Below are 19,412 nucleotides of genomic sequence, written 5' to 3'. Positions count from 1 at the left end.
AAGACTTCTAAAGAGATTCAAGGTGAACTTCATGCTCAAGGAACATCAGTGTCAGATCGCACCATCCGTCGTTGTTTGAGCCAAAGTGGACTACATGGGAGACGACCAAGGAGGACACCATTGTTGAAAACGAATCATAAAAAAGCAAGACTGGAATATGCCAAACTACATGTTGACAAGCCACAAAGCTTCTGGGAGAATGTCCTGTGGACAGATGAGACAAAATCGAAGTTTTTGCCAAGGCACATCAGCTGTATGTTCACAGACGAAAAAATGAAGCATATCAAGAAAAGAACACTGTCCCTACTGTGAAACATGGAGGAGGCTCTGTTATGTTCTGGGGCTGCTTTGCTGCGTCTGGCACAGGGTGTCTTGAATCTGTGCAGGGTACAATGAAATCTCAAGACTATCAAGGAATTCTAGAGAGAAATGTACTAGCCAGTGTCAGAAAGCTTGGTCTCAGTCGCAGGTCATGGGTCTTGCAACAGGACAATGACCCAAAACACACCGCTAAAAACACCCAAGAATGGCTAAGAGGAAAAAATTGGACTATTCTAAAGTGGCCTTCTATGAGCCCTGACCTCAATCCTATTGAGCATCTTTGGAAGGAGCTGAAACATGCAGTCTGGAAAAGGCACCCTTCAAACCGGACACAACTGGAGCAGTTTGCTCATGAGGAGTGGGCCAAAATACCTGCTGAGAGGTGCAGATGTCTCATTGACAGTTACAGGAAGCGTTTGATTGCAGTGATTGCCTCAAAAGGTTGCGCAACAAAATATTAAGTTAGGGGTACCATCATTTTTGTCCATGCCTGTTTCATGAGTTTATTTTTTTACATAATTCTGTTGAAGCATGGTTGAAAAACAATGTCTGACTTTCATTGGTTAACATTTATAGAATTTTAATTTATTATTACTTTTGTCAGATTAAAGTTATTTCTGTGACCATTGTGACTTTTTCTTTCATTGACCAAAGGGTACCAACAATTTTGTCCACGTCTGTATGTCTACCCCTACCACTGCTTGACTTTGGTTAAGGACTCCAGTTTTTCATTAAACAAATCCAGTACAATATCATGACATAATAGTAAAACCCTTGACAGGCTGCAATCCACATAACAACAAGTGGGTGGCCACACATAGATAAATATTGCATATATATCATGATACAGTATTGTAAAAAAAAAAACACATTTTGCGTTTTTTTTAAGATGTTCATCTTGTACCCTGCATCATAGGATATGTTGAACCAACAGCAAAGATAATAAAGGACATATTTGTAGTTAGACTATTTCTGAAATTTTATTTCTATACAGGTGAAACGTGTCCATATGTGAGCACCTAATTCAGTTAGGTGTAATGGACCACCACTACCCCAAGAGGATGATCATATTGGAGAAGCTTCCACTAAATAAAGACCTGAACTGAAGCTGAGTTAAGGTCTTCATCTAGGGAAGTTTGTGCTAAGATCCTGTGAGGAAGATCACTTAGGGGAACCTTAGGTTCATGTCCTAATATGATGATCATCTTGAAGAAGCTTGGGTTCATACTTTGATGGCCATCTAGAGGAGGAGGAGAAAAGACTACCTGATCCATCTAGTCTTCCCAGCGTTGAATAAAAAACTATGAAAGATGTCTTTTGGAATATTTTGACAGTTTTCCAAATGCTATATTTATACGCAGATGCCCCATGTCTCTTAGTTGGATATTCTTTGTTAATCTTGTAAAGATGAAGGTTAATAAAGTCAATAATTGTCTTCTTTATATGAACCAGGGATTAATGCTACATTTTAATCTATCATAAGGTTTTGAATCTCTTAAAGAATTAAAGAAATGCAATACATACAACTTTGCCCTTGTCTGGGTCGTAAAACCGCTCAAGAAGCTGCACACTGGTACTCTTCCCACATCCACTGCTTCCAACAAATGCAAGAGTCTGTCCTGGCTTCACCGAAACATTCAGACCGTTCAATACTTGTATATCTGGACGGGTAGGGTATGTGAATTTGCAGTCCAGAAAATCAATACTTCCTTTAAAGTCATTCTAAGGGAATCAGAAATAAATAACTATAATAGTGTTTACAGGATCAGTGGACTCAAAAGTTAACATTTCTAAATAACAAGAATTGTCTAGAACTGGGAAAAATGGTCTGCTTTTCTTAAAGTTTCTTGTGGTTTGTGACAAGAAAATCCAGACTTAGATTTTTCATAGCTGCTGTGTCATGGTCATATCCCATCTGGTGTAAGTAACATGACCGTATTCACAAATGTGATGATGCACTGCGACTTTGTGATCTTCATATTGTGAGTAAAGTCACAATGTAGTCCTAATCTAAAGCTTTATAGCTTCTCCTAGTGGCAGCTGTAGGCAGACAGAATTTAAGCATGCAACTTTTGAACATTTTTTCTCAAGGTATGTATTACTATGTCTTATTTGATCCCAAACTAAAAAAATATTACTTACCCATTTTTCTCCGTCATCTTTATTGGCAGAAATCTTAGGGACACGATCCACCAATTTAAAAAAGCGGGCAGCAGATATTTTAGCTTTGGCATAATCTGGGGTATAGGATGATGCTCTTCCCAAAGCAGTCCCACTGGTCACAACAGCTGAGATGACTCTGTAATGATTCAAAGACACAATCACAACCATGTATAGAAATGCTTTAGCATTTTCTGATTTTCTCAAATTTTATTTAATTTCAAAATGTTCCATCTGTCTAATTCCTGCATCTTAATGCCATATGGACAGAATTAACATGTGCATGGACTATTAAGCCTGCATACTACTGAAAACCATCAATAAGTATGACTGCTGCTGATGACTGATCTTATTTTTATTCATATGGATTTTTTAGATGCATAAGACAACATGGCATATTGAAACACAGAAGCTTTCGCCTAGCTTTCCCCATGGAAAGCCCGGTACGTCACCAGATCCCCTAAAAAGCCTTTGCCCTGCACGATTCAGTGCAGAGAAAAGGAGAACATTGGAGCATGAAATATTAGGGGGACTGCCTGGGTGAAAATGGAGGTATGTCCAGGTTCAGCTATGAATCTGGACAACCCCTTTAACAGGGATCAATGGCCTTTGAACCCCATCTATTGTTAGAACCAATTTCCTATTCCATTCAACGGGACTGTATGCTCAGGGCCTTTGTGCTGAATAGAAACATTTTGGAAACAGATGCACAACATCTTAAAGATAATGCAATGTCAGAAAATGACCTATTGTTTAAATCATTTTTTTATGTTAAACAAATTTTTAAGGAATTTTTAGTGAATTTTTTTAATTTGCCATGTCAATTTCTATGTACCGTACAAAAAAAAAAAAACTGCAGTTTTCACACTGGCCACAAGGCCTAACCATAGGCGACACTTTTTGGTCTGTACAGATCACTTTACTGCTTATCATTACAGGCAGGATTAGAATGACAGATCCTGTATATAGATAACACAGGATCCACCATTCACAATAGGTGATATCACAGCTTATCTAATCCCTCCTGACCTCTGCACAGATCACAGAACACGCCTCGAAAACTCTTCCATAAAAGTCAGTGAGGTCCCCTCCAGACCATTGTGTCTGTGGCCCATGTAAAGCATATCCCTAAAGCTGTTAATAACAGCTCAGGCAAGATCGCCGCCCCCATAATCAGGTTCAGGAAACAGAATTTAAAGAAATTTACAATCAGAAAATAAAAACTGATTAGAAAAAAGTATATGCGTCACTATCTGGTTATAACTGGCAGAAACATTTTCGGTGCCGCATTCCCTTTAAGATCTCTGTGAATAGCCCATTAGTATTATTGTTGTAATTTTTCAACAGTTTATTGAACGGGGCAGTAAATACCTAAACACAAAGCTGTAGTGAAGTCCTTCCACTTCTACCAGATATCCTCCATATCTGTATGAGACTGAGTTAGCGATAAAAACAATACATTGAGCAAAACCGAAGCACAATCCATAAACGTTGGCTTTTTTGATGGCTGCTTGGTAGGGTGGCTCCAGCTGCTCCTCGTACATTTCAACAAATCTCTTTTCTTTAGCAATTCCAGCAATTGTTCTAATGTTTCCCAGAGCCTCACTCGAGATCTAGAAAAAACATTTAAGACATGAAATTATATTTTCCATACTGAGATATCTTGGTATGAAAAAGTATTCAAGATACTTATTAAAACCGATACACTGTAGACTTCTTGTGTCATGCATCACCCCCTTGAGCCCTACAGTAGATCGGCTTTGCCAAGAAGGTTCCTTGATATGTAGGAACTACTGACAGATTTTGGTGCCACATATCATAATGAGGTGTGTAATGGTTTATGTGTACACACATTGCATAAAATATGGGATCCATTTATTAAAGATGTGATTGGGGCCTCATTGAGATTTCAGTCAGCAAAAAGACCCTTAAAGGGGTTGTCCAGGCTTTTTCTTTTTTTGAATCATCCCTCCAGCCAGTGGGACCTGTGGAGATATCCATATTCACCTGGCCCGGGCTGTTCAGTTCCAGCTTCCTGGATCTCTGGGTTTTCTCACTGTTCATCTAGTCCCCATCTATCAACCTCTTACATGGACAGGGCCACATGCTCCAATGCATTCATTGACTGGTCTCAGCGGTAACGTGTCCCCAAGTAACACATCACCGCTTGTTCACATGCCACTTGGGGACATGTCACCACTAAAGCCAGTTATTGGCTGCAGTGGAGCATGTGCCCATGTCCTTGCAAGAAGTTGACGGATGGAGACAGGATGTCCAGTGTAGACGGCTGGAACTGAGCAACAGGGACCATGCGTGTATGGATATCTCCGCAGATTCCGCTAGTGGGGGGCAGATTTTAAAAATATTTACCTGGACAACCTGTTTAAAAACTCTGTTCACAAAAGCCTCATAGTTTTGCTGTTTTTTTCAAGTGCTGATTTTTATAAGTGCATTGGAGATATTCAGGAGACCAACTTAGACTTACTCAGAGCTTTTCCACTGTAGCAGAACTTCAGCTGTGTTTCTGGTGGATACTCAGACACTGTGTTTCAAAACAGTACTGATTTTTATAAGTGCATTGGAGATATTCAGGAGATACTCAGGAGTAGGGATGAGCGAACTCGAACTGTATAGTTCGGGTTCGTACCGAATTTTGGGGTGTCCGTGACACGGACCCGAACCCGGACATTTTCGTAAAAGTCCGGGTTCGGGTTCGGTGTTCGTCGCTTTCTTCGCGCTTTTGTGACGCTTTCTTGGCGCTTTTTGAAAGGCTGCAAAGCAGCCAATCAACAAGCGTCATACTACTTGCCCCAAGAGGCCATCACAGCCATGCCTACTATTGGCATGGCTGTGATTGGCCAGAGCACCATGTGACCCAGCCTCTATTTAAGCTGGAGTCACATAGCGCCGCCCGTCACTCTGCTCTGATTAGCGTAGGGAGAGGTTGCGGCTGCGACAGTAGGGCGAGATTAGGCAGATTAACTCCTCCAAAGGACTTGATTAACTGATCGATCTGCAGCTGTGGATCATTGAGCTGCTGATCCTCAATTGCTCACTGTTTTTAGGCTGCACAGACCGTTTGTCAGTCTCATTTTTCTGGGGTGATCGGCGGCCATTTTGTGTCTTGTGGTGCGCCAGCACAAGCTGCGACCAAGTGCATTTAACCCTCAATGGTGTGGTTGTTTTTTGGCTAAAGCCTACATCAGGGTGAAGCTGTCACACCAAGTGCATTTAACCAGCAATAGTCTGTTCATTTTTTGGCCATATACAAAATCAGGGGCAAGCTGCGCCTGTCACCAAGTGCATTTAACCCTCAATGGTGTGGTTGTTTTTTGGCTAAAGCCTACATCAGGGTGAAGCTGTCACACCAAGTGCATTTAACCAGCAATAGTCTGTTCATTTTTTGGCCATATACAAAATCAGGGGCAAGCTGCGCCTGTCACCAAGTGCATTTAACCCTCAATGGTGTGGTTGTTTTTTGGCTAAAGCCTACATCAGGGTGAAGCTGTCACACCAAGTGCATTTAACCAGCAATAGTCTGTTCATTTTTTGGCCATATACAAAATCAGGGGCAAGCTGCGCCTGTCACCAAGTGCATTTAACCCTCAATGGTGTGGTTGTTTTTTGGCTAAAGCCTACATCAGGGTGAAGCTGTCACACCAAGTGCATTTAACCAGCAATAGTCTGTTCATTTTTTGGCCATATCCCAGTCTAATTCTGTCACTAAATCCATACCGGTCACCCAGCGCCTAAATACTAGGCCTCAAATTTATATCCAGCTAAATCTGTCCCTAGTGCTGTAGCTGGGCGAGTTATTTAGTGTCCGTTCAAGCACATTTCTTGTTCTGGGTTGAAATACAATTCCCAATTTAGCAATTTCATAATTTAGTGGTTCCTGCTATATCAGAGCTCTTTGAAATCTATCCCAAAAAGGGTATATAATATTGAAGGTGCACATAGGGTCATTCAGAGTAACTTCACACACACCCGCTACTGTGTATTTCCAAGTCTAATTCTGTCACTAAATCCATACCGGTGACCCAGCGCCTAAATACTAGGCCTCAAATTTAATTCCCTCTAAATCTCTCGTTACCCACCGCTGTACTGTTGTTGCTGGGCAAGATATTTAGTGTCCGTCAAAGCACATTTTTTGTTCTGGGTTGAAGTACAATTCCCAATTTAGCAATTTCATAATTTAGTGGTTTCTGCTATATCAGAGCTATTTGAAATCTATCCCAAAAAGGGTATATAATATTGAAGGTGCACATAGGGTCATTCAGAATAACTTCACACACACCCGCTACTGTGTATTTCCAAGTCTAATTCTGTCACTAAACCCATACCTGTCACCCAGCGCCTAAATACTAGGCCTCAAATTTAAATCCCTCTAAATCTCTCGTTACCGTTGTCCTGTTGTAGCTGGGAAAGTTATTTAGTGCCCGTCAAAGCACATTTTTTGTTCTGGGTTGAAGTACAATTCCCAATTTAGCAATTTCATAATTTAGTGGTTCCTGCTATATCAGAGCTATTTGAAATCTATCCCAAAAAGGGTATATAATATTGAAGGTGCACATAGGGTCATTCAGAATAACTTCACACACACGCTTCTGTGCATTTCCAAGTCTAATTCTGTCACTAAATCCATACCGGTGACCCAGCGCCTAAATACTAGGCCTCAAATTTAATTCCCTCTAAATCTCTCGTTACCCACCGCTGTACTGTTGTTGCTGGGCAAGATATTTAGTGTCCGTCAAAGCACATTTTTTGTTCTGGGTTGAAGTACAATTCCCAATTTAGCAATTTCATAATTTAGTGGTTTCTGCTATATCAGAGCTATTTGAAATCTATCCCTAAAAGGGTATATAATATTGAAGGTGCACATAGGGTCATTCAGAATAACTTCACACACACCCGCTACTGTGTATTTCCAAGTCTAATTCTGTCACTAAATCCATACCGGTGACCCAGCGCCTAAATACTAGGCCTCAAATTTAATTCCCTCTAAATCTCTCGTTACCCACCGGTGTACTGTTGTTGCTGGGCAAGATATTTAGTGTCCGTCAAAGCACATTTTTTGTTCTGGGTTGAAGTACAATTCCCAATTTAGCAATTTCATAATTTAGTGGTTTCTGCTATATCAGAGCTATTTGAAATCTATCCCTAAAAGGGTATATAATATTGAAGGTGCACATAGGGTCATTCAGAATAACTTCACACACACGCTTCTGTGCATTTCCAAGTCTAATTCTGTCACTAAATCCATACCGGTGACCCAGCGCCTAAATACTAGGCCTCAAATTTAAATCCCTCTAAATCTCTCGTTACCCACCACTGTACTGTTGTTGCTGGGCAAGATATTTAGTGTCCGTCAAAGCACATTTTTTGTTCTGGGTTGAAGTACAATTCCCAATTTAGCAATTTCATAATTTAGTGGTTTCTGCTATATCAGAGCTATTTGAAATCTATCCCTAAAAGGGTATATAATATTGAAGGTGCACATAGGGTCATTCAGAATAACTTCACACACACGCTTCTGTGCATTTCCAAGTCTAATTCTGTCACTAAATCCATACCGGTGACCCAGCGCCTAAATACTAGGCCTCAAATTTAAATCCCTCTAAATCTCTCGTTACCCACCGCTGTACTGTTGTTGCTGGGCAAGATATTTAGTGTCCGTCAAAGCACATTTTTTGTTCTGGGTTGAAGTACAATTCCCAATTTAGCAATTTCATAATTTAGTGGTTTCTGCTATATCAGAGCTATTTGAAATCTATCCCTAAAAGGGTATATAATATTGAAGGTGCACATAGGGTCATTCAGAATAACTTCACACACACGCTTCTGTGCATTTCCAAGTCTAATTCTGTCACTAAATCCATACCGGTGACCCAGCGCCTAAATACTAGGCCTCAAATTTAAATCCCTCTAAATCTCTCGTTACCCACCGCTGTACTGTTGTTGCTGGGCAAGATATTTAGTGTCCGTCAAAGCACATTTTTTGTTCTGGGTTGAAGTACAATTCCCAATTTAGCAATTTCATAATTTAGTGGTTTCTGCTATATCAGAGCTATTTGAAATCTATCCCTAAAAGGGTATATAATATTGAAGGTGCACATAGGGTCATTCAGAATAACTTCACACACACGCTTCTGTGCATTTCCAAGTCTAATTCTGTCACTAAATCCATACCGGTGACCCAGCGCCTAAATACTAGGCCTCAAATTTAAATCCCTCTAAATCTCTCGTTACCCACCGCTGTACTGTTGTTGCTGGGCAAGATATTTAGTGTCCGTCAAAGCACATTTTTTGTTCTGGGTTGAAGTACAATTCCCAATTTAGCAATTTCATAATTTAGTGGTTTCTGCTATATCAGAGCTATTTGAAATCTATCCCTAAAAGGGTATATAATATTGAAGGTGCACATAGGGTCATTCAGAATAACTTCACACACACGCTTCTGTGCATTTCCAAGTCTAATTCTGTCACTAAATCCATACCGGTCACCCAGCGCCTAAATACTAGGCCTCAAATTTATATCCCGCTGAATTTGAATACAATACATTGGGCCAAATAATATATTTGTTGTTGTGGTGAACCATAACAATGAGAAAAACATCTAGTAAGGGACGCGGACGTGGACATGGTCGTGGTGGTGTTAGTGGACCCTCTGGTGCTGGGAGAGGACGTGGCCGTTCTGCCACATCCACACGTCCTAGTGTACCAACTACCTCAGGTCCCAGTAGCCGCCAGAATTTACAGCGATATATGGTGGGGCCCAATGCCGTTCTAAGGATGGTAAGGCCTGAGCAGGTACAGGCATTAGTCAATTGGGTGGCCGACAGTGGATCCAGCACGTTCACATTATCTCCCACCCAGTCTTCTGCAGAAAGCGCACAGATGGCGCCTGAAAACCAACCCCATCAGTCTGTCACATCACCCCCATGCATACCAGGGAAACTGTCTCAGCCTCAAGTTATGCAGCAGTCTCTTATGCTGTTTGAAGACTCCGCTGGCAGGGTTTCCCAAGGGCATCCACCTAGCCCTTCCCCAGCGGTGAAAGACATAGAATGCACTGACGCACAACCACTTATGTTTCCTGATGATGAGGACATGGGAATACCACCTCAGCATGTCTCTGATGATGACGAAACACAGGTGCCAACTGCTGCGTCTTTCTGCAGTGTGCAGACTGAACAGGAGGTCAGGGATCAAGACTGGGTGGAAGACGATGCAGGGGACGATGAGGTCCTAGACCCCACATGGAATGAAGGTCGTGCCACTGACTTTCACAGTTCGGAGGAAGAGGCAGTGGTGAGACCGAGCCAACAGCGTAGCAAAAGAGGGAGCAGTGGGCAAAAGCAGAACACCCGCCGCCAAGAGACTCCGCCTGCTACTGACCGCCGCCATCTGGGACCGAGCACCCCAAAGGCAGCTTCAAGGAGTTCCCTGGCATGGCACTTCTTCAAACAATGTGCTGACGACAAGACCCGAGTGGTTTGCACGCTGTGCCATCAGAGCCTGAAGCGAGGCATTAACGTTCTGAACCTGAGCACAACCTGCATGACCAGGCACCTGCATGCAAAGCATGAACTGCAGTGGAGTAAACACCTTAAAACCAAGGAAGTCACTCAGGCTCCCCCTGCTACCTCTTCTGCTGCTGCCGCCTCGGCCTATTCTGCTGCTGCCGCCTCGGCCTCTTCCTCCGCCTCTGGAGGAACGTTGGCACCTGCCGCCCAGCAAACAGGGGATGTACCACCAACACCACCACCACCACCTCCGTCACCAAGCGTCTCAACCATGTCACACGCCAGCGTTCAGCTCTCCATCTCACAAACATTTGATAGAAAGCGTAAATTCCCACCTAGCCACCCTCGATCCCTGGCCCTGAATGCCAGCATTTCTAAACTACTGGCCTATGAAATGCTGTCATTTAGGCTGGTGGACACAGACAGCTTCAAACAGCTCATGTCGCTTGCTGTCCCACAGTATGTTGTTCCCAGCCGGCACTACTTCTCCAAGAGAGCCGTGCCTTCCCTGCACAACCAAGTATCCGATAAAATCAAGTGTGCACTGCGCAACGCCATCTGTAGCAAGGTCCACCTAACCACAGATACGTGGACCAGTAAGCACGGCCAGGGACGCTATATCTCCCTAACTGCACACTGGGTAAATGTAGTGGCAGCTGGGCCCCAGGCGGAGAGCTGTTTGGCGCACGTCCTGCCGCCGCCAAGGATCGCAGGGCAACATTCTTTGCCTCCTGTTGCCACCTCCTCCTTCTCGGCTTCCTCCTCCTCTTCTTCCACCTGCTCATCCAGTCAGCCACACACCTTCACCACCAACTTCAGCACAGCCCGGGGTAAACGTCAGCAGGCCATTCTGAAACTCATATGTTTGGGGGACAGGCCCCACACCGCACAGGAGTTGTGGCGGGGTATTGAACAACAGACCGACGAGTGGTTGCTGCCGGTGAGCCTCAAGCCCGGCCTGGTGGTGTGTGATAATGGGCGAAATCTCGTTGCAGCTCTGGGACTAGCCAATTTGACGCACATCCCTTGCTTGGCGCATGTGCTGAATTTGGTGGTGCAGAAGTTCATTCACAACTACCCCGACATGTCAGAGCTGCTGCATAAAGTGCGGGCCGTCTGTTCGCGCTTCCGGCGTTCACATCCTGCCGCTGCTCGCCTGTCTGCGCTACAGCGTAACTTCGGCCTTCCCGCTCACCGCCTCATATGCGACGTGCCCACCAGGTGGAACTCCACCTTGCACATGCTGGACAGACTGTGCGAGCAGCAGCAGGCCATAGTGGAGTTTCAGCTGCAGCACGCACGGGTCAGTCGCACTACAGAACAGCACCACTTCACCACCAATGACTGGGCCTCCATGCGAGACCTGTGTGCCCTGTTGCGCTGTTTCGAGTACTCCACCAACATGGCCAGTGGCGATGACACCGTTATCAGCGTTACAATACCACTTCTATGTCTCCTTGAGAAAACACTTAGGGCGATGATGGAACAGGAGGTGGCCCAGGAGGAGGAGGAGGAGGATGAGGAAGAGGGGTCATTTTTAGCACTTTCAGGCCAGTCTCTTCGAAGTGACTCAGAGGGAGGTTTTTTGCAACAGCAGAGGCCAGGTACAAATGTGGCCAGCCAGGGCCCACTACTGGAGGACGAGGAGGACGAGGATGAGGAGGAGGTGGAGGAGGATGAGGATGAAGCATGGTCACAGCGGGGTGGCACCCAACGCAGCTCGGGTCCATCACTGGTGCGTGGCTGGGGGGAAAGGCAGGACGATGACGATACGCCTCCCACAGAGGACAGCTTGTCCTTACCCCTGGGCAGCCTGGCACACATGAGCGACTACATGCTGCAGTGCCTGCGCAACGACAGCAGAGTTGCCCACATTTTAACCTGTGCGGACTACTGGGTTGCCACCCTGCTGGATCCACGCTACAAAGACAATGTGCCCACCTTACTTCCTGCACTGGAGCGTGATAGGAAGATGCGCGAGTACAAGCGCACGTTGGTAGACGCGCTACTGAGAGCATTCCCAAATGTCACAGGGGAACAAGTGGAAGCCCAAGGCCAAGGCAGAGGAGGAGCAAGAGGTCGCCAAGGCAGCTGTGTCACGGCCAGCTCCTCTGAGGGCAGGGTTAGCATGGCAGAGATGTGGAAAACTTTTGTCAACACGCCACAGCTAACTGCACCACCACCTGATACGCAACGTGTTAGCAGGAGGCAACATTTCACTAACATGGTGGAACAGTACGTGTGCACACCCCTCCACGTACTGACTGATGGTTCGGCCCCATTCAACTTCTGGGTCTCTAAATTGTCCACGTGGCCAGAGCTAGCCTTTTATGCCTTGGAGGTGCTGGCCTGCCCGGCAGCCAGCGTTTTGTCTGAACGTGTATTCAGCACGGCAGGGGGCGTCATTACAGACAAACGCAGCCGCCTGTCTACAGCCAATGTGGACAAGCTGACGTTCATAAAAATGAACCAGGCATGGATCCCACAGGACCTGTCCGTCCCTTGTCCAGATTAGACATTAACTACCTCCCCATAACCATATATTATTGGACTCCAGGGCACTTCCTCATTCAATCCTATTTTTATTTTCATTTTACCATTATATTGCGATGCTACCCAAAGTTGAATGAACCTCTCCTCTGCCTGTGTGCTAGGCCTAAATATATGCCAATGGACTGTTGCAGTGGTGGCTGACATGAAGCCTGATTCTCTGCTATGACATGCAGACTAATTCTCTGCTGACATGAAGCCAGATTGTCTGTTACGGGACCTCTCTCCTCTGCCTGGGTGCTGGGCCTAAATTTATGACCATGGACTGTTGCAGTGGTGGCTGACGTGAAGCCTGATTCTCTGCTATGACATGCAGACTGATTCTCTGCTGACATGAAGCCAGATCGTCTGTTACGGGACCTCTCTGCTCTGCCTGTGTGCTAGGCCTAAATATATGCCAATGGACTGTTGCAGTGGTGGGTGACGTGAAGCCTCATTCTCTGCTATGACATGCAGACTGATTCTCTGCTGACATGAAGCCAGATTGTCTGTTACGGGACCTCTCTGCTCTGCCTGTGTGCTAGGCCTAAATATATGCCAATGGACTGTTGCAGTGGTGGGTGACGTGAAGCCTCATTCTCTGCTATGACATGCAGACTGATTCTCTGCTGTCATGAAGCCAGATTGTCTGTTACGGGACCTCTCTGCTCTGCCTGTGTGCTAGGCCTAAATATATGCCAATGGACTGTTGCAGTGGTGGGTGACGTGAAGCCTCATTCTCTGCTATGACATGCAGACTGATTCTCTGCTGACATGAAGCCAGATTGTCTGTTACGGGACCTCTCTGCTCTGCCTGTGTGCTAGGCCTAAATATATGCCAATGGACTGTTGCAGTGGTGGGTGACGTGAAGCCTCATTCTCTGCTATGACATGCAGACTGATTCTCTGCTGTCATGAAGCCAGATTGTCTGTTACGGGACCTCTCTGCTCTGCCTGTGTGCTAGGCCTAAATATATGCCAATGGACTGTTGCAGTGGTGGGTGACGTGAAGCCTCATTCTCTGCTATGACATGCAGACTAATTCTCTGCTGACATGAAGACAGATTCTCTGTTACGGGACCTCCCTCCTCTGCCTGGGTGCTGGGCCTAAATATATGCCAATGGACTGTTGCAGTGGTGGCTGACGTGAAGCCTCATTCTCTGCTATGACATGCAGACTGATTCTCTGCTGACATGAAGCCAGATTCTCTGTTACGGGACCTCTCTCCTCTGCCTGTGTGTGTGCTGGGCCTAAATATATGCCAATGGACTGTTGCAGTGGTGGCTGACGTGAAGCCTCATTCTCTGCTATGACATGCAGACTGATTCTCTGCTGACATGAAGCCAGATTCTCTGTTACGGGACCTCTCTCCTCTGCCTGTGTGTGTGCTGGGCCTAAATATATGCCAATGGACTGTTGCAGTGGTGGCTGACGTGAAGCCTCATTCTCTGCTATGACATGCAGACTAATTCTCTGCTGACATGAAGACAGATTCTCTGTTACGGGACCTCCCTCCTCTGCCTGGGTGCTGGGCCTAAATATATGCCAATGGACTGTTGCAGTGGTGGCTGACGTGAAGCCTCATTCTCTGCTATGACATGCAGACTAATTCTCTGCTGACATGAAGACAGATTCTCTGTTACGGGACCTCTCTCCTCTGCCTGGGTGCCGGGGCCTAAATATCTGAGAATGGACTGTTCCAGTGGTGGGTGACGGGAAGCCAGATTCTCTGCTATGGAACCTCTCTCCAATTGATTTTGGTTAATTTTTATTTATTTAATTTTTATTTTAATTCATTTCCCTATCCACATTTGTTTGCAGGGGATTTACCTACATGTTGCTGCCTTTTGCAGCCCTCTAGCTCTTTCCTGGGCTGTTTTACAGCCTTTTTAGTGCCGAAAAGTTCGGGTCCCCATTGACTTCAATGGGGTTCGGGTTCGGGACGAAGTTCGGATCGGGTTCGGATCCCGAACCCGAACATTTCCGGGATGTTCGGCCGAACTTCTCGAACCCGAACATCCAGGTGTTCGCTCAACTCTACTCAGGAGGTATTCTGGAGGTGGATACATTCTAAACAAGTAAGATTTGTTTGTTTATAATCTTTCCCCTCTTTAAAATGGCAGACCCGGTTCTGTGCATGAATTGTTGTGCTTTTATTTCAGGTTCCACTCTTCAGAGGTTTGGATGCTGTCTGATCTGTAGACAGCTCTCCATAATGTAGCAGGAAATCACATTTTTGAAATCTGAGATTTGCAAATTAACCGTTAAACAAACTCAGGTTGAAAACGTTGCAATGCCACTGCCACAGAGGCCCCCTAGAAATGGAATATGGGTTACTGCAGGTTCTGGTAGACTGAGAGTTGTTGATAGAAGACATGTCCCACAGTCTGTGGCTCTCCATAATTAATTTGCAGCACTTTCAGAGTGCAAGAGCAACATGGAGGATGGCTCAAGAACAGTGGGTGAGAAACAATCATCTCCCATGCCTAAAGTATGCAAGACTGCAGCCAAAAACAAAAAGGAGAAGGTGAGGACTGATAGTAAGCAGCTGTTGGTGGGCGATTCCATCATAAGAGCTGGTTCTACCGCTAGCAGGGATAGACGATGGATCCTTAATATTGTTAGGCAAGCAAAGCAGGAAAGGGAGGTGGATGTTATTGTCCATCTTGGGACAAATGATCTAACTTGCAATGAGCTTTCAAAGGTAAAGGAAGCTTTTCACACACTTGGAAATGATATACGGGAGGTGGCATCAACTGTTTCTCTCTATGCAGTTTTGCCTGTGCATAACCTTCAGCATGACAGGAAGATGCGCATTAAGGAATTCAATGTATGGCTTGGTGAATGGTGTCTGAACCAAGGGTTTGGCTTTGTGTCCTATGTTAGCTCTTGTTGGAATGGAAAAGAACTGTACAAGAAAGATGGTTTGCATCTTTCTCTCAAGGGAACGAATGTCGTCAGTGAACAGTTCCAAGTATTTGCTAAGGAGCATTTGAACTAGGAAAGGGGACAAAAGAGTGATAATCCAGCAGTCTGACTGACCCCCAGAACAATGCCAGAAGATGCCAGTAGCACAAAGGTTAAGAAATGACAAGCTTAGATTCTTGTCTACAAATGCTCACAGTTTAGTTAATAAGATCAATGAACTTGAGGCTATAATGGCATCTGAGAATAGAGATTTAGTGTCTGTTACTGAGACGTGGTTCAATGGGAGTAATGACTGGGATATAACAATACCAGGGTTCTCTCTTTACAGGAAAGACAGAGAAGGCAAGAATGGGGAGGGGTGGCCCTGTATGGGAAAGATAGCATGAAATATAATTTGATACAAGTTAGTGAGACCAATTTAGATTCAGTTTGGGTTACCTTGCAGCTTGATAATCATAAGGTAACTCGTGTAGGTGTGATATATAGACCACCTAGCCAAGTCAAAGAATTAGATGATCTACTAGTTGAGGAAATAGCTAAAATGACATTGAAGGGGGAAGTTATTATTATGGGAGACTTTAATCTTCCTGATGTAAACTGGAAAACTAAAATAGCTAGTTCTGCCAGGAGTACAGATATTCTAAATTTCCTAAATGGATTATCTCTACAGCAAGTAATTGAGGAGCCAACCCAGAAGGAGGCCATTTTAGATTTAGTATTCACAAATGGGAATTTGGTATCTGATATTACTGTAGGGGAAAGCTTGGGATCTAGTTATCACTAGTCAGTGTGGTTTACTATAAGTACAGTGACTGAGTCACACCACACAAAAACAAAAGTTTTAGATTTGAGAAAAATGGACTTTTCTAAAATTAGATTAGTGGTATATAAGCCCCTATCAGATTGGAACAGTTTCAATGGAGTCCAGGAGAAATGGGACTACTTAAAAGTGGCACTATTGAAGGCAACAGAAAATTGCATTAGGCTTGTCAGTAAAAGCAAAAAAAGGAAGAGACCACTGTGGTACTCAGCAGAAGTGGGCAAAATCATTAAAAACAAAAAGATAGCATTTAGTAATTATAAAAAATAAAAATAAAAACGAGGATGACAGGCAAATTTATAAGATTAGGCAGAGAGAGGCCAAACAAGTTATAAGAGCTTCTAAAGCACAGGGAAAAAAGAAATTAGCCCGGTCAGTGAAAAAAGGCGATAAGACATTCCTCAGATACATAAATGAAAAAAGGAAACTAAAACAAGGAATTACAAAATTAAAAACAAAAGAAGGAAGGTATATGGAAGAAGATACTAGCTGACTGCTTCAATGAATACTTCTGTTCAGTTTTTACAAAGGAAAATGAAGGAAAAGGACCTCAGTCAGGAAAGAAGACTAATGAATCTTTTGATGCATGTGTCTTTACAGAGGAAGAGGTTCTAAGTCAGCTGTCTAAAATTAATACAAATAAGTCACAGGGGCCTGATGGGATACACCCAAAGCTATTAAAAGAGCTCATCGGCGAACTAGCAAAACCATTAACAGATTTATTTAACCAATCACTGGCAACAGCAGTCGTCCCAGCAGATTGGAAATTGGCAAATGTTGTGCCCATTCACAAGAAAGGTAGTAGGGAGGAATCGGGCAACTATTGGCCAGTAAGCCTGACATCAATATTGGGGAAATTAATGGAAACCATACTTAAGGAGAGGATTGTGGACCATCTAAAATCCCATGAATTGAAAGATGAAAAACAGCATGGGTTTACTTCAGGGAGATCATGTCAAACTAATCTTATACATTTTTTTGATTGGGTGACTAAAATAATAGATGGCGGATGTGCAGTAGACATCGCTTATCTAGACTTTAGTAAGGCTTTTGATACTGTCCCACATAGAAGGCTTATCAATAAATTTCAGTCTTTGTGCATGAACTCCCATATTGTTGAATGGATTAGGCAGTGGCTGAGGGACAGACAGCAGAGGGTTGTAGTCAATGGGGTATATTCAGACCATGGTCTTGTTACCAGTAGGGTACCTCAGGGATCTGTTCTGGGACCCATATTGTTTAATATCTTTATCAGCGAAATTGCAGAAGGCCTTGATGGCAAGGTGAGTCTTTTTGCTGATGACACAAAGATTTGTAACCGGGTTGATGTTCCTGGAGGGATACACCAAATGGAAAAGGATTTAGGAAAACTAGAGGAATGGTCAAAAATCTGGCGACTAAAATTTAATGTTGATAAATGCAAGATAATGCACCTAGGGCGTAAAAACCCAAGAGCAGAATATAAAATCTGTGATACAGTCCTAACCTCAGTATTTGAGGAAAGAGATTTAGGGGTCATTATTTCAGAAGACTTAAAGGTATGCAGACAATGTCATAGAGCAGCAGGAAATGCTAGCAGAATGCTTGGGTGTATAGGGAGAGGCATTACCAGTAGAAAGAGGGAGGTGCTCATGCCGCTCTACAGTGCACTAGTGATACCTCATTTGGAGTATTGTGCTCAGTACTGGAGACCATATCTCCAGAAGGATATTGATACTTTGGAGAGAGTTCAGAGAAGAGGTACTAAACTAGTACATGGATTGCAGGATAAAACTTACCAGGAAAGATTAAAGGACCTTAACATGTATAGCTTGGAAGAAAAAAGATAAAGAGGGGATATGATAGAAACTTTTAAATACATAAAGTGAATCAAGGTAAAAGAGGAGAGAATATTTAAAAGAAGAAAAACTGCTACAAGAGGACAAAGTTTAAAATTAGAGGGGCAAAGGTTTAAAAGTAATATCAGGAACTATTACTTTACTGAGAGAGTAGTGGATGCATGGAATAGCCTTCCTGCAGAAGTGGTAGCTTCAAATACAGTGAAGGAGTTTAAGCATGCATGGGATAGGCATTAGGCCATCCTTCATATAAGATAGGGCCAAGGGCTATTCATGGTATTCAGTATATTGGGCAGACTAGATGGGCCAAATGGTTCTTATCTGCCGACACATTCTATGTTTCTATAGTTTCCATTTTGTATCTATTTTCAGGTTCCAATTAAGCCCAGTGGATCCCATTGCGGTCTGTCATCCAGGTTTTCCTCCACTATTTTGACTGCAAGAAAAACTTTGTGGTCTCTTGCTGTGAAATATACCATATTCCCAAAGGAAAGTTGAAAAATGGAGGCCAGTACCAGACCAGATATTTTCTGTATCCTGACTGTGTTGGGTGAGCATGCTCGTACGAACACCATTTTGTCTCCTCCCCGCATGTTTGTTGTCTGCTACGCAGCCAATAAACGTGCAGGTAAGTACTGCCACTCACTGTAATGCCATAGCCATGTTGGTTACTGTCATTACAGTAATTGGCTGGCCAGAACGCATCATCGGGTGCTATATAATGGCCTTAACTTGGTGGCAGCTTTGGAGCTCGGCAAACTCACACACAAACCATGCCTAGCCCACGTGTTCAACTTAGTGGTTCAGCGGTTTCTCAAAACCTACCCCAATTTGCCTGAGCGACTGGTGAAGGTGCGCCGCATGTGTGCCCATTTCCGAAAGTCATCTACAGCTGTCGCCGGTCTGGCAATGCTGCAACAGCGCTTGCAATTGCCAGCTCACCGACTGTTGTGTGATGTGAGCACGTGCTGGAACTACACGTTCCAAATGTTGGCCAGGCTTTGTGAGCAACAGAGGGCAGTAGTGGAATACCAGCTGATACATGGTCATCGCCTTTCCAGTCAGCTTCCGCTCTTCACAAGCGGCGAGTGGGCATGGGTGTCTGACCTCTGTGAGGTTTTACGCAACTTTGAGGAATCAACACACGTCGATAACGCTCTTATCAGCGTAACCATCCCACTTCTGTGTCTACTGAAACGCTCGCTACTCACAATGAAGGCGGACGCTTTGCATATGTAAGAGGTGGAGATAGGTGAAGTCAGTACACAGGGTGATAACCAGACCACCCT

General features: G+C 44.2%; 1 protein-coding gene across 1 annotated transcript in view; it reads right to left on the bottom strand.

Annotated features, from left to right (window-relative positions):
- The window catches only part of LOC122944828 (bile salt export pump-like), a 100,089-nt gene that overhangs the window by 6,354 nt on the left and 74,323 nt on the right, over positions 1-19,412 (bottom strand). Inside the window, exons 24-26 of the mRNA XM_044303499.1 lie at positions 3,853-4,094; positions 2,464-2,620; positions 1,846-2,043 (exon numbers count right to left, since the gene is read on the bottom strand). Of these exons, the coding sequence (XP_044159434.1) occupies positions 1,846-2,043; positions 2,464-2,620; positions 3,853-4,094 (597 nt within the window). The remainder of the gene's footprint in view (positions 1-1,845; positions 2,044-2,463; positions 2,621-3,852; positions 4,095-19,412) is intronic.

Source organism: Bufo gargarizans, chromosome 8 (assembly GCF_014858855.1).
Source record: "Bufo gargarizans isolate SCDJY-AF-19 chromosome 8, ASM1485885v1, whole genome shotgun sequence".
Taxonomy (NCBI): Eukaryota; Metazoa; Chordata; class Amphibia; order Anura; family Bufonidae; genus Bufo; species Bufo gargarizans.
This window is presented reverse-complemented; position numbering and strand designations above follow the sequence as displayed.